Consider the following 15,900-nt stretch of genomic DNA (forward strand, 5'->3'; position numbering starts at 1 on the left):
GCACCTGTCCGGGAGCTCGGCTCTTAAGACGCGAGTCTGCCGATGCTCCCGGCCAAATAAAAAAACCTCTTCCTTCTTTAATCCGGTGTCTGAGGAGTTTTGTCTGCGGCTCGTCCTGCTACATTGGTCCCTGAAGGACAGGTAGAAATGGAGGGAACCTTCCAAAAGAAGAATATATAAGTAAATGCATGAATAGCCAAGTGTCTAAAAGCAGACTTTGGGATTTGAAAGTTTGGGGGGGAAATCCCAGGCCCACTAGCTGTATCATCTTAACCAATTTACTTAACTTCTTTAAACTTAAGTTTAAATTTTAAAAAATCTAGATAATAATGTCTGCCTTTCTGGGGGTCTTGAGGATTGAATGAAATCATATAAAACACAATCTCTCAATCAAGAAAAACAATCACCAATAAAGCAGTAAACATCAGTCATTCTTGGCAACCAGTAGTAGTTAACTTTGCCAGTGTTGGTGAATTTGGGAGAATAGCCTGGGAAAATAAATTCAGATCAGACCAAGGTAGGTATTTAAAGATTATGAGTTTGGAAGAAAATAGGCAATAGAGTTATCAAAGTTTGTGTGGGAGGAGAGAATGAGAGGGGGAATGAGAAGGGGAAAGGGAGAGAAGTTCGGGGGGAGAGAGGGAGGAGAGAACGAGACGGGAAAAGTGAGAGAAGTGTGGGGGAGAAAGGGAGGGAGAGAGCCAAAAAGAGAGAGGGAGAAAAAGGAAAAGAGTTAGCCGGACCTGGTGGCTCGTGCCTGTAGTCCCAGCTACTCTACTCGGGAGGCTGAGGCAAGAGAATTGCTCGAACCCAGGCGGCGGAGGTTGGCAGTGAGCCAACTTCATGCCACGGCACTCCAGCCTGAGCCACAGAGCCAGACTCCGTCTCAAAAAAAAAAAAAAAAAAAAAAGAAATAAAAAAAAAAGGGAAGAGGGAGAAGGGTAGAAGGATTGCTATAGGGAATGGTCAGAACTAAGCAAGTTACTCAGTATTTCTTTGTAACTCATTGATGTTATGTTTATTGTCTAGCACTCTCATTACACTTTGAGCCTCATAAGAATACGAAACATGTCCATTTTATTCTCCACTATATATACAGAGCCTTGCACAATCCTTGGCACACAGTGACTACTTGATAAATATTTATTGAATGAATCATGATAAGGAGGAGAGGGAACCAAAAAAATAAAGATTCCGAGAATTCAAGATAGGCGACTGGGAGAATACAAAAGTTTGGAAGTGCAGAGGAAATAATGAGTTTAAATTTTGCACGTACAAGTTTAAGAAGCCTATAGTGCACTCGTGTTCATGTTTAGCAAAATTCATATGTGTAACTGGACCTCAGATAAGCGGTGCGGGCTTGGGATAGGTTGTTAAGATTCATTAGCATACGGGTAGCAATTTACATCACCCTGAAGAAGGGAGGCTTTAAAAGGGGGGATGCACCGGAAGTGACGCCAGTCAGAGGTTAGGTTAGCGGAAAACGGAAGCAGAGTGGCCGAGAAGCAGCTTCCGTTAGCACTACCTTAAAAGGAAAAGAGCCAGATAAAGAGAAAGGTTAAAAGTATGAGAAAGTGCAGAAGCCACTGGTCTCAGGGAGACAGAGAAAGACACCAAAGAAGAAGTCACTATTATGAGGGACCACACACCAGCCACTCAAGGTAAAACTACAACATCTAATTAATTTGCCATTTAAATCAGAAGTCGTTGGCGGCTTTGGGATGAGAGGTTTTTAAGGGGTGTTGGGGAGCAAAGCCAGATTGCCGTGATAGTTATATTGCTTGAGTTTGAATCTCAACTAGTCTGTTACCGTAGGCAGATTCACTCCATCTTAGCTGTAAAATGAAGATTATAAAATAATAGCAATTACCTCAGCATTGTTATAATAAGTGGATATATGTAAAACTGATTAGAAAAGCACCTTACATACAGTCAGCGCTTCACATTTTAGTTATTGTTAGAATACTTTGCAGAATAAATAGCCCTTAAAAGGTGGTGAATGGCACTGTGAACTTAATTTTTGTTGGTGTCTGCAAGACATTGTAAAATGCCAGAATGGGGAAACTAGATGAACTTTTCCTGTTGAATATGGCTAGGTTAAAATGAAACAGTAATTTTAGGCATACTGCCAAAACATAGTAATTCAGTGAGGGTGATCCTTCCAGAATGTTCCAGAATGCTAAATTGTTCACTATTCATGCACGCCTTTCCCCAAGCTCCGCCCATTTATCCTATAGGCTACGGAATAGGAGGTCTCGCATTTCGAATTGGTCTCCAGAGGACTTTGGCTCCGCCTCCTGGGGCAAAAAAAGTCCCTGTAATTGAACACTTTCATTTTTGCTTGTCCCCAGGCTTGTCGGTAGAAAACTAAGGGACTTTCCTTTTGAGTATCATGTTTACAAAAGCGAAGTGGTTTTTAAATTTTAAACTAAGTAAGTATCAAACAAGTAGATAAGGCGGATGGGAGGGATCTGCAGGAACTGAAGGGCGGTGGAACTTAAGGTTGGAACATCGGTGTGCTTTTAACGACGGACCGAGCTACTTCCGGGAGAGAATGGGAGGGTGGAAAATTCTGTGCGTTTGGCGGGTTTCGCTCTCTTCATAAGTATTGATCATTCCGCAGCTGTGGGGGCCGGACACGTGAGGAGGTAGTGACGCCGCCACTGCCGGAACACGCTGCTGCAGGCTCCCCGATGGCCATGTCTGTGGTGAGTGCTTGGGCTGTGGCAGGTCTGCTGGGCGCCGGACTCCAGTGGCTGATTGGAGGGACTCCGGGGCGGTCTGGTTGCTGCTCACGTGGATAGGTGACGAATCACGGCCCGGCTCTCTGTACTGCGGGGCGGGGCCCACGTTTTGCTGCCCGCCTTGCCGGCCCCAACCCCGCCTGTTTTGCTGTCGCTTTCTGGTCCCGGAAAGGACCCTGAGCTGCGAAATAGCGAGAGGCGGGGGTTTGGGGTTTGTTGTTTATGGCTTGCAGTCTCTTTTTCTCGATTATCTTCCTCTCTAAAAATCACTTTCAGTTACCTGACAAACTGGCGATTCATTGTTCTTAATTCTGTAATAGACTGGGCCCCGTAAATGAATGAGAAGGAAGGTATTCCTTAATTCTCCGGCACGAACGCCAACAGCGTTGCTTTCTTCGGTTTCACGGTTCTTATGCAAACAGCAGTGAAAGTTCACGTAATGTGGGAAAGTTTCCTAAGTGGAGCTGCCAGTTTTTCAAGTAGTTGAACTACTTTGGGGTGTGTGTGTGTGTGTGTGTGTGTGTGTGTGTTCCGTTCAACAACTTTGGAGTTTGGCCCTAACATCTCACTTGGAAAAGAGAAAACACTTGCCTAGCTTATTCAGTGGCAGTTTTCGCCGCTCGCTCTCCTTTTCTAAGGGTCAGGTGGTGTCATTTTCATTGCCGTGAATGTTTGTAAAATATTGAAAGTCTAAAGTACTTAGTTGCCAAGAAAAGATTATAAATTTATATGTAGAGACTGAAAAAGACTCAGATTCATTGAGAAGATTATGTCCTAAAGACATGCACTTAAAGTTAGTGAAAAATTTTAAAATTGCAAACTTTAGAGTCCAGCCTTTAAAATGTCTGAATTTATATGAAAGAATGTGGACTATATATAGAACTACATGGTGGTTGAAATAAATCATCAGCTTCTGTCAGTGGTTTTGTGTTTGTGAGGGGTTGAAACGGTTGGTAATCTATACTTCCGGAATTTTTCTTGTAGGATTTTAAAACTTATGTAGATCAGGCATGTAGAGCTGCTGAGGAGTTTGTCAATATTTACTATGAGACAATGGATAAAAGAAGACGGGTGAGTGTTATAGACTCTACTACTGTTTTTAGACTACTACTTGTTATTAAATACCAGGTCGTGTCTGGAGCCAGCGTTTCATCTGCCTTGCATAAGTGGTAACTGTGGACTTACCCTTTAAAAGCAAATTGCTCAGGGAAGGATTGGTATGGCATTCATGGGAACATGGGCTCTGGAATCATATCCCAGGTTTACCTTTACCTAGTTTTTTAACCTGGAGCAAGCTGTCATTTTCCCTCAACCTCATTTTCTTTTCAGGTTGGTAAGTATGAATTAATTAAAATACCGCACTTAACATTGGGCCCAGCATATATTCACTTAAATATGTTTCCTTTTCTTAGTTCCATCAGTTAACCAATATGGTTAAGGTAGTATTAGTGCTAATGGAGGGGTCGGTCATTACCGGGAATATTTCCTGATTCGTCCCTTTTATTTCATATATTTATAGGTAATTTCTGATTATGGTTCAGAAGTATAGCTTACACCCACAAAAAGTATGCATGTAGCATGGATAATATTAAGTCCTCAGCAGATCGAGATTTCATCAGCTTTTTCATTGCAACTTATCCCTGCACCGTATCTTTTAAGTAATTATGTCAGTATGTAGTCAAGTGAGTCTTGCCTAGGTCTCTTACCAGCATAGAACTGTGCTTTGGAGAACTACTTCTATCCTGCAGCTGCCAAAGTTAATACCCTATCTCTAAAAACCTATTTTTTGTATAAAACCCATTTATTAAACATGGGATTTTATATATATATATATATATATATATATATATATATATATACTTTAAGTTCTGGGATACATGTGCAGAACGTGCAGATTTGTTACATAGGTATACAGGTGCCATGGTGGTTTGCTGCACCCATCAACCCGTCATCTACATTAGGTATTTCTCCTAATGCTATCCCTCCCCTAGCCCCCCACCCCCTGACAGGCCCGGGTGTGTGTGATACTTCCCTCCCTGTGTCCATGTGTTCTCATTGTTCAGCTCCCACTTATGAGTGAAAACATGTGGTGTTTGGTTTTCTGTCTCTGTGTTAGTTTGCTGAGAATGATGGTTTCCAGCTTTATCCATGTCCCTGCAAAGGACATGAACTCATCCCTTTTTTTAATGGCTGTATAGTAGTCCATGCTGTATATGTGCCACATTTTCTTTATCCAGTCTAACATTGATGGGCATTTGGGTTGGTTCCAAGTCTTTGCTATTGTGAATAGTGCTGAAATAAACGTATGTGTGCATGTGTCTTTATAGTAGAATGATTTATAATCCTTTGGGTATATACCCAGAAGTGGGATTGCTGGGTCAAATGGTATTTCTGGTTCTAGATCCTTGAGGAATTGCCACACTGTCTTCCACAATGGTTGAACTAATTTACACTCTCACCAACAGTGTAAAAGCATTTCTATTTCTCCACATCCTCTTCAGCACCTGTTGTTTCCTGAATTTTTAATGATCACCATTCTAACTGGCCTGAGATGGTATCTCATTGTGGTTTCGATTTGCATTTCTCTAATGACAAGTGATGAGGCGCTTTTTTCATGCTTGTTGGCCACATAAATGTCTTCTTTTGAACAGTGTCTGTTCACATCCTTCACCCACTTTTTGATGGGGTTGTTTTTTTCTTGTAAATTTATTTAAGTTCCTGTAGATTCTGAATATTAGACCTTTGTCAAATGGATGGATTGCAAAATTTTTCTCCCATTCTGTAGGTTGCCTGTTCACTCTGATGATAGTTTATTTTGCTGTGCGGAAGCTCTTTAGTTTAATTAGATCCCATTTGTCTATTTTGGCTTTTGTTGCCATTACTTTTGGTGTTTCAGTCATGAACTCTTTGCCCATGCCTATGTCCTGAATGATATTGCCTAGGTTTTCTTGTAGAGTTTTATGGTTTGGGTGTTACGTCTTCTAAGTGTTTAATCCATCTTGAGTTAATCTTTGTATAAAGTGTAAGGATGGGGTCCAGTTTCAGTTTTCTGCATATGGCTAGCCAGTTTTCCCAACACCATTTATTAAATAGGGAATCCTTTCCCCATTGCTTGTTTTTGTCAGGTAAAAACCTATTTTTTAAGGCAAGAGATAAAAGAAGTTTCTTGTACTGATATTTGATGTCAGGGAAAAGGGATGTAACAATGGATGTTTACTGTGCCTTGCCTTGAATGTGTATTGTACCTTATTGCTTTCAAAAAATAAAGTAGAAAAAAAAAGACAACATAGTTTATTACCAGTGTCAAGGTATGTGTTGACTTTTTTTTTTTTTTTTTTTTGAAATGGAGTCTCACTCTGTCGCCCAGGCTGGAGTGCAGTGGCACGATCTTGGCTTGCTGCAACCTCTGCCGCCCAGGTTCAAACGATTCTCCTGCCCCAGCCTCCCGAGTAGCTGGGATTACAGGCATCTGCGACCGTGCCCGGCTAATTTTTGTAGTTTTAGTGGAGATGGGGTTTCACCATCTTGACCAGGCTGGTCTTGAACTCCTTACCTCGTGATCCACGCACCTCAGCCTCCCAAAGTGCTGGGATTACAGGCGCGAGCCACTGTGCCCGCCCGGCCTTTTAACCCAAATTACATTATAGAATTATAAGCTGATAGTGTGTCTTGTGACCCCAGAGTTTTAACTGTTGAATTTCTGCCTCATTCGGGCCTTAACTTATTTGACTTATCAAAGTCTCTGCTTTAGCAAGTACTCATGATTCTTTTGAACTAAGTACACTAATAGAGTAGTACTATAGCCGAGCATGGTGTGACATGCCTGTAACCCCAGCTACTTGGGAGACTGAGGCAAGAGGATTTCTTGACCCCAAGAGTTTGAGACCAGCCTGAGGCAATAGAGCGGGACCCTGTCTCAAGGTTTTTAAAAAACAGAATAAATTTTAAGAAAACACAGACCTCTTCTCTAAAAAGTGGAAGTAATGAACTAATTCTTTCTAACACATGCAAATATTAAATGTTTCATATATATAGCCACTAGCATTAAAGGTTACAGGTAGGGCTTGATCAAAAACTTTGTTAATTCTCATAATTACAAAAGGAAGACACACTAAAACTGGCTTGGAGCTGCATATGCTTGGAATTTGTGACCATTTAATTCATTTTAATACAGAAAGCAGAACTTAATTGGGTGCAAGGTTTTATTGTGTCTAAAGTGAAATGTGAAAAAATATATTTTACTGCCTAGTTTATAAAGAGTAAGATGATATTTATTTAAGGCCAAGATTATAAGACAGACGTTTTGTTCACATTGGTTTCCAGTGGAGATGGAGCAAGTGGAGTGGAGATGAAGGTAGAACTACAAAAATTGTTTATATACAATCTGTAATATTTTAATCCATTTCTATAAAATTTTTATCTAGAAGCAGAATTATTTCCCTTTTTAAAATTTGTCTTTCTTTTTAGGCACTAACCAGGCTGTATCTGGACAAGGCCACCTTAATATGGAATGGAAATGTTGTTTCAGGGCTGGATGCCCTAAATAATTTTTTTGACACATTGCCTTCTAGTGAGTTCCAGGTCAATATGTTAGATTGCCAACCAGTTCATGGTAAGATCATGATCTTTCAAGATGCTTCCTTTGTTTTCCTTTAGTAAGCACTGAGCTTTTACACCAAAAGCAGCGAGAAACTTTTAGTGGTAGAACTATTTACTTATTTGAGCAAGTTAAATATTATGAAAAATTTAACTGTCCAGTCAAACTTTGGTCTTCCTTCAGATTCTTTCCACTACTAGGTTTTGATGGATTGTGTGATTTTGGCTTATTAAAAGTTGTATGTAAAATTGAGATTAAATGTGACTTTTGTAAATAGAGGGGAAAGATTATCTGATTTCTCGAAATAGTTGCCTGCTGGACCCTGAAATGTCTCCAGAGTACAATTATACCGTATCTCTGATTAATGTGTTTCAGTATCTTACAATCTATTAATATTTCACAGAAATTTACTCTGTTATGTGAAAGGATGACTTTTGACAAGACAATTTGATTCCAGGTAGATGGATACAGTTGAATATTACCTCTAGGTGGGGTCCTAAGTGCCTTAAATTGTAGTTTAGGGTGATTTTTTTTTTTTTCCTTTATAATTTCTGAAAAGAACAATAGTGTAAGAAGCAAAACATGAATAAGCTCTGTTAGAAAACTGAAATATTAATTCTGAAATATTTATATATATATATATATGAAGGAAATGGTCCTATGCTAGATATAAGCCCCCCTCATTTTAAAACTAGAGTATCCCAAAGTTTTCTGGACTGAAAATAATTTTAATATCTTTGAATGAGTATTTAGTTTTCTGGATTTGGGTATGCATGCTTAAGATTATGCTCAAGGGACAGAAAGTTTATGAAAACATTTTTAAGCATTAGTCCATAAACAGTGTATTTTAAGCCTAAAAATCTGCTTATTTAGAGATAGAAAATGACCTGTTCTCTTTTTTTAATGTGGGTAAAGAGCAAGCAACTCAGTCCCAAACTACAGTTCTTGTTGTGACCAGTGGAACTGTGAAGTTTGATGGAAACAAACAACATTACTTCAACCAGAACTTCCTGCTGACTGCTCAGTCCACTCCCAACAATACTGTGTGGAAGATTGCAAGTGATTGCTTCCGTTTTCAAGATTGGTCTAGTAGTTAAAGGGGCAAAAGTCCATTCTCATTTGGTCCATTAGTTCCAGCAACTGAAATTTATGTGAATTATTTTGATTGTAGAAGCACTAATAATATGTGCTGAAACTAAATTTCTTTAATATTTTCTATTCCTATCAGCACCTTTTCTAGCAGCTGCCAGTTTGGAGCATTGACCTCTAAGAGCTTTAAAGCTATTTTTTTACATGCCTTATATACATTCCAATAATGACATTCTTACAGTAATATTAAGCACACGATCTTGGTACTAACATACTCACTGTGAACCCAGCCTATTGCAAAAATAAAATCCTTTTATAATATTATCTATGGGATGTCACCACAATATAATGCTCTGGGAAGAAGTGAAGTTTTTTGGTTATTAGGTTAATTTTGTAGTAAAACACATTGCCTGTTTTCAGTTAACACTGGTAATGCCATTTTAATATATGACTTTTTCAAATCAGTTCAGTGAAAATAGTACAGATTTAGGTTTACATAACTACTCTGACATAGTGGAATTGCATATAGAGATGTTCAGTAGTCTTTTTTCATTTTAAGTGATTTTTTTATTTTGACATGTTTTCTTATGAAGTAAATTAATCAACTAGAGAGGTGCAAAACATTCTCAGTTGATATCTGAGTATTGGGTGCATTTTGTGGCTTAAAAACAAAGCTTCCTAAAAAGATTTTTCTTGGCAGCTTCAGGTCTATACATTTAGGTAATGAGTGGTAGTACAACTAATAGCTTTAACAGGAGAATAGGGAATGAGAAATAGAAATCCAAGGCTGAAGCCAAAAGTAAGGAGGGTGGCCAAATGGTAAACTGTTGGTACTTGTTTTCTACCTCCTAAAACTGTAGCTTATTTTTAGGATTTAAATCACTAAGTTAATAAGTATCCTTGCCAAATGATCATGAGTGTCATTTTTGTTCTAAGACTAATATTTTTAGATCTTTTCACTTCACCTCATACTTATCATCAATGTATATCTCCATTTATTCAAGAACTTACTGGGGTAAAATAACAGCAATAAACCTAACCTTTTAACAGAATCTAACATGAGAGTTGGAGTCAAAGCCATTGTTATCTTTTGGTGACACCCTTAAATTTTAAGTCTTCCATGTGAACTTTAGGCCCAAAGTTTCTTATGTATGACACATCCTCCAAATAAGTGATTTTTTCCCGGTGCTTTGTACTGTCAACTGCATTATCTTTAGTTATTTAAAGGTAGAATTATTTAATTTTGTGATTTGTTCTTCCATATGACATTGAGCAAATAGATCTGTTTTAAAATATGTTTCTGCTATGTGGCTAACTCATTGTCTTTTTAAAAAGAAAATGGAGAATAGCAAATCTTCATGATAATCCTCAAAAGAACAAAATGCTTAACTTTACCTCTCAATTTCTAAAGGTAAAAAACCTAGATTCGCTTTTGCTTAAACATTAAATATCTTTTCCATTTTTTAATGTTTATAAGCTAGATATGCCAGCTTTGTTTCTACATGGCAACCAAAAACTGTTTCTTTTCACTTAATTATAAAACCAGTAATTCATTTACTCTTGCCCAAAACTATACACTGTGTTTCTGTTATAGTAACAAAATAGAATTATGTAGAATTGTATGGAACTCAAATTTAAACCATGCTTCCTTGTGGTACTGATCGAAACTTACACATTTTATTCTACTCATAGTGAGCTTATTCTTATTTTGGATTGATTTTCCAAAACCACAGCTTTAGCAGCAACAATCAGAATGCCCAAATGCTGTCCTTTCCCTTATGGAGAATAATGTCAAGTAAAAGCTGCATATAACTAGCAATAACTACATTGAACGGTGCGTATTGTTCACGATTGTTGTGTGTTTTAAGACTTGTATATAAATTGCTTTTTCCAAACTCTGTATAACTTTTAAATGGCTGGAACTACTCTTATAAGGACTAGACTGTATTTTTGACATGCTCTTATTTTTGTAACTTGAAAAAATAAAATTTTGCCTTGTGACAGATTTTCTCAAGCTTGTTTTAAGGTCTTTTGATTTTTGTTCTTAGGTTTCAGAATGATTACTTGTTTCTTTACAATATAAGGTTTTTCAAATTTAGAAAAAAATTACAGTAGTGTGTTGACAACAGTGGTTAACAACTTGGATCTTCCTTTTGTTCTTTCTGTAACCTGCCACATCTTTCCCATTTTCCTGCCAATTATTCACATTCCTGAGATCATCACTTGTTTGAGATACCTGTAGGTTATTGGCGAGAAGTTGGAAATCTTAACCTTGAGAAACCAGCTAAAATACTATATTCAGTAGGCAGTGAAACCAAAATACAGTTGATTTCCAGAAAAAATGGTTCATTAACTTTAATTCTACATTAAAAATGTGTCAACACTACTGGGTAAATAACAAAATGAAGGCAGAAATAAAAGTGTTCTTTGAAACCAATGAGAACAAAGACACAACATACCAGAATCTCTGAGACACATTTAAAGCAGTGTGTAGAGGGAAATTTACAGCACTAAATGCCCACGAGAGAAACTAGGAAAGATCTAAAATTGACATCCTAACATCACAATTAAAAGAACTAGAGAAGCAAGAGCAAACACATTCAAAAGCTAGCAGAAGGCAAGAAATAACTAAGATCAGAGTAGAACTGAAGGAGATAGAGACACAAAAAAAACCTTCAAAAAATCAGTGAATCCAGGAGCTGATTTTTTGAACAGATCAACAAAATAGACCGCTAGCAAGACTGATAAAAAAAGAAACCCCTGTGGGAGGGAATTAATTCAAAGAGAACTACAAACCACTGCTCAATGAAATAAAAGAGGACACAAACAAATGGAAGAACATTCCATGCTCATGGATAGGAAGAATCAATATCATGAAAATGGCCATACTACCCAAGGTAATTTATAGATTCAATGCCATCCCCATCAAGCTACCAATGACTTTCTTCACAGAATTGGAAAAAACTACTTAAGTTCATATGGAACCAAAAAAGAGCCTGCATTGCCAAGACAATCCTAAGCCAAAAGAACAAAGCTGGAGGCATCATGCTACCTGACTTCAAACTATATTACAAGGCTACAATAACCAAAACAGCATGGTACTGGTACCAAAACAGACATGTAGACCAATGGAACAGAACAGAGCCCTCAGAAATAATACCACACATCTACAACCATCTGATCTTTGAGAAACCTGACAAAAACAAGAAATGGGGAAAGGATTCCCAATTCAATAAATGGTGCTGGGAAAACTGGCTAGCCATATGTAGAAAGCTGAAACTGGATCCCTTCCTTACACCTTATACAAAAATTAATACAAGATGGATTAAAGGCTTAAATGTTAGAACTAAAACCATAAAAACCCTAGAAGAAAACCTAGGCAATACCATTCAGGACATAGGCATGGGCAAGGACTTCATGTCTAAAACACCAAAAGCAGTGGCAACAAAAGCCAAAATAGACAAATGGGATCTAATTAAACTAAAGAGCTTCTGCACAGCAAAAGAAACTACCATCAGAGTGAACAGGCAACCTACAGAATGGGAGAAAATTTTTGCAATCTACCCATCTGACAAAGAGCTAATATCCAAAATCTACAAAGAGCTTAAATTTACAAGAAAAAACCCCATCAAAAAGTGGGTAAAGGATATGAACAGACACTTCTCAAAAGAAGACATTTATGCAGCCAACAGATACACGAAAAGATGCTCATCATCACTGGCCATCAGAGAAATGCAAATCAAAACCACAGTGAGATACCATCTCACACCAGTTAGAATGGCGATCATTAAAAAGTCAGGGAACAACAGGTGCTGGAGAGGATGTGGAGAAATAGGAATGCTTTCACACTGTTGGTGGGAGTGTAAACTAGTCCAACTGTTGTGGAAGACAGTGTGGCAATTCCTCAAGGATCTAGAACTAGAAATACCATTTGACCCAGTGATCCCATTACTGGATATATACCCAAAGGATTATAAATCATGCTGCTATGAAGACACATGCACATGTATGTTTATTGGGACACTATTCACAATAGCAAAGACTTGGAACCAACCCAAATGTCCATCAGTGACAGACTGGATTAAGAAAATGTGGCCCATATACAGCATGGAATACTATGCAGCCATAAAAAGGGATGAGTTTATGTCCTTTGCAGGGACATGGATGCAGCTGGAAACCATCATTCTGAGCAAACTATTGCAAGGAACAAAAACCAAACACTGCATGTTCTCACTCATAGGTGGGAATTGAACAATGAGAACACATGGACACAGTGTGGGGAACATCACACACCAGGGCCTGTTGTGGGGTGGGGGGGGGGGGGAGGAATAGCATTAGGAGAAATACCTAATGTAAATGATGAGTTAATGGCTGCAGCATACCAACATGGCACATGTATACATATGTAACAAACCTGCACATTCTGCACATGTACCCTATAATTTAAAGTATAATAAAAAAATCAAAAATATATATCTATGTCAACAGACCTTTTTGGAGGGGAATGAGAAGAAGCAATAGCCAGCCAGGCATGGTGGCTCACGCCTGTATTCTTAACACTTTGTGAGGCTGAAGTGGGTGGATCACTTGAGCCCAGGAATTGGAGACCAGCCTGGGCAAAATAGCAAGACCACTGTCTCTACAAAAGTAAGTTAGCAGGGCACAGTGGTATATGCCTATAGGCCCAGCTACTCAGGAAGCTATGTTGAGAGGATCACTTGAGCCCAGGAGCTCAAGGCTGCAGTGAGCCATGATTGCACAACTGCACTCCAGCATGGGCAACAGCAAGAGCTCATCTCCAATTTTAAAACAAAGTAATAGCTCTTAAAATTAAATATCATATTTTATCTCTTCAAAGATGCACGTATTTTTCACATTTTAACATCCCTGCAATTGGTATAGATCTTAAATTGATGCCATATCATAGTTGAGTCTCATTTCCCCTTTCTCAGTGGTAAAGTAATGGTGAGTCTTACAAAGGCATCTTAGGAGTTTTGCCTAGATAAAAATGGCTAGGAATCTACTTAGGTCTAAATTTGTAGGCGTTAGTGGAAGTAAAAGGCTGTAAGCTTACAAAAGTAATGATTCATGACTCAAATTCTGTCACCATGCCATTTGTATTTCATGAGTAGCCCGTATGGCTGTAAGAGCCACAGACTTCTCAGTGAATTTGAGTCATGGTAACATACTTTTTGGAAATCACCTAGTAATGTATAGTGTATCTATAAAGATAGTCCCAATAAGGTTCAAGGATAAGCACAGTGTTTGGAAAAGGAGCAGGAAGTCAAAAGCCAAGAAGGTACTGTGAATTCTTTTCTGAAATTTTGATAAATTCACTATTTGCCTGAAATTGGGCAGGAAATTTGGTAGAAGGGGATTCCATTTACGAATCTTTGTTGTAAGCGTGTGTTGTCCTTCCTGCCCTATGTGTGCTTTAACATAACCACACGTATTTAGGGGAAAATGGTAAGGCATTTTTGGCTTTTTGATTTTACGGTTGGCTCTGTATAATAAAAGTATTTCATCAAAACACTTGTTTCCATACTACTGTATTCTATTAATAAATGCTTACCTTTTGCCAAATGCAGCTTTCTTTACAAAGAGGTCTCGGTAACTCTCCGTCAGCTATGTAGATCAGTCTGGCTTCCTAGGGAAGCAGTAAAAGGTAGAAAAATGTATTGTTGGAATAATGTGTCAGATGGAGAGGTCTTAGGACACAACATAAATCTGGGATTGTGGTATATGTATTCTTTAGAGAGGTAGCTTTCAAAATTTTCATTATGACCCACAGTAAGAAGTATATTTTATATCACAACCCAGTATACGGATGCACAAATAAATCTATATATGTGGGGGTGTGCGTGTGTGTGTGTGTGTGTGTGTGTGTGTGTGTGTATAATGTCCAAAATAAAATGTTTACCACTTGTGGTGTGGTCCTTGCATTTTCTATTTCATTCTATCATTTTTTTAAATGCTGGTCATAAATTGCTCGATTGATTTTTTTACAACTTCCTAAGGGGTTGTACCATCAGTTTGAAAAACACAAAAATAGATCAAGCATATTTTCACTATCGCTTTTGAGTAGGGGTATAGGGCTGGCTTCCAATAGGTAGTGCCATATGTCAGTGATGTCACCCTGACTTTGAAGTAACCAAAACCTTCTTTCTTCTCTCAGATTTTTCATATTTGTTGAGGGCCATGAAGGGCAGCAGTGTTTGCCTCCCATTCTTTGGTTTGCGTGAGAAGTTCAGAGCTAAGAAAGCAAATGTTTACATTAGTCTTTAGGCAGAGTCTGGGAATAGAATGAGCGGCAATGAAAAGGAGTTGAAACGGAAGAAACTGTGCTATTTCAGGTGTCCAAAAAAGAAGTGAGAAGGCATTCTAGCAGAACCACTTTTGAACATGATCTGATATTATGTAAGCTGTATTTTGATAAATATTAAATAAATTTCATGTGTTTTTTTTTCCTTTTCCTCTCTCCTTGAACACCCCAAACATCTACATATCAACTCCCCTTGTTTGACAAAGGCTGCGGTGGTCTCTAAGGTGTAATCCTGGTCCCAGACCCAAAGAAGACCTGTGTTCTAAGGCCGTTCTGCCCCTAATGTGTTTTGTGACTTTGCACAATTCACTTACTCTGGGCCTCTCTCTTCAGCTATTGAATGGAGATACTATTTGTCCTATCTGGTCCACCAAGTGGTTGTGAGAATCAAAAAAGGCAACAAACGAAAATATTTAAGTGCCACGTGCTACACAAATACAATGGTTATAGTTTTTGGTTTGATGATTGGTTTCCTCCCTTCCCAAAATTCTGGTTTTCTTTATGGGTAAAATCAATTGAGAGTGACTGTTTCCTGCAGCCAGACACTCATTCTAAACCTTGCCCCTGACTTTACAAGATAGTTGTTAATCCAGCTCCGCAAAAAAAGTCTAGATTAGAGCTATAGAGATGGTTATTTTACTGTTAAAAAAAAAAAAAAAAAAAAAAAAGGATTCAGGGCCCTAAAGGAAATTTACAAATGTATTTTCAAGTAGTCTTTCCGTAACCAGAAAAACAAAATTGACTGTAACATTATTCATCCCAATTCTCTTGCTCAAGGGCAGGAAATTGGCAATAGATGCCTGCAACACTTAACCAAGCCCAGGTACCACAGTCTGACTTGGAGACCTGAGCTGCCTGAGGTGACCAACAAGCACTTTGTTTTCCTGACTCTTTTGTGTTGTTTCTGGAAGAGCTTCTGGAAATGATTTTTCTAATGTACTAATCTGTCCATCTGCGGTATCCAGGATTCCCAATGGTCTGGGCTCAATCTCAGACCTAATAATTAATTGGCTTTGGATGTTGCTGAGGAGAAAAGACAAGCCTGGGAGAAGGGATGGAAGGAGTAATTAGCTGGGAGAAGGTGAGGGAGAAGGGTAGGTAGGGACAGTTGGGAAGACACTGCTTTGCAAACAATTGAAAATAAAAGG

General features: G+C 38.4%; 1 protein-coding gene across 5 annotated transcripts; it reads left to right on the forward strand.

Annotated features, from left to right (window-relative positions):
- The first annotated feature begins 1,543 nt into the window (after positions 1-1,543).
- NXT2 (nuclear transport factor 2 like export factor 2) lies at positions 1,544-10,444 on the forward strand. 5 transcript variants are annotated; one of them, XM_005594342.5, is made up of 5 exons: positions 1,544-1,661; positions 2,624-2,708; positions 3,729-3,815; positions 7,212-7,356; positions 8,257-10,444. In XM_005594342.5, the coding sequence occupies exons 1-5, from the start codon at positions 1,567-1,569 to the stop codon at positions 8,436-8,438; spliced, it is 594 nt and encodes a 197-aa protein (XP_005594399.1). In that variant the 5' UTR covers positions 1,544-1,566; the 3' UTR covers positions 8,439-10,444. The 5 variants fall into 5 exon arrangements, with proteins under 5 accessions (XP_005594399.1, XP_005594400.1, XP_045239297.1 ...); XM_005594343.5 differs by lacking the exon at positions 1,544-1,661 and adding an exon at positions 2,324-2,432; XM_045383362.3 differs by lacking the exon at positions 1,544-1,661 and having other exon boundaries at positions 2,698-2,804.
- Positions 10,445-15,900: the final 5,456 nt, after the last annotated feature.

Source organism: Macaca fascicularis, chromosome X (genome assembly GCF_037993035.2).
Source record: "Macaca fascicularis isolate 582-1 chromosome X, T2T-MFA8v1.1".
Lineage (NCBI taxonomy): Eukaryota > Metazoa > Chordata > Mammalia > Primates > Cercopithecidae > Macaca > Macaca fascicularis.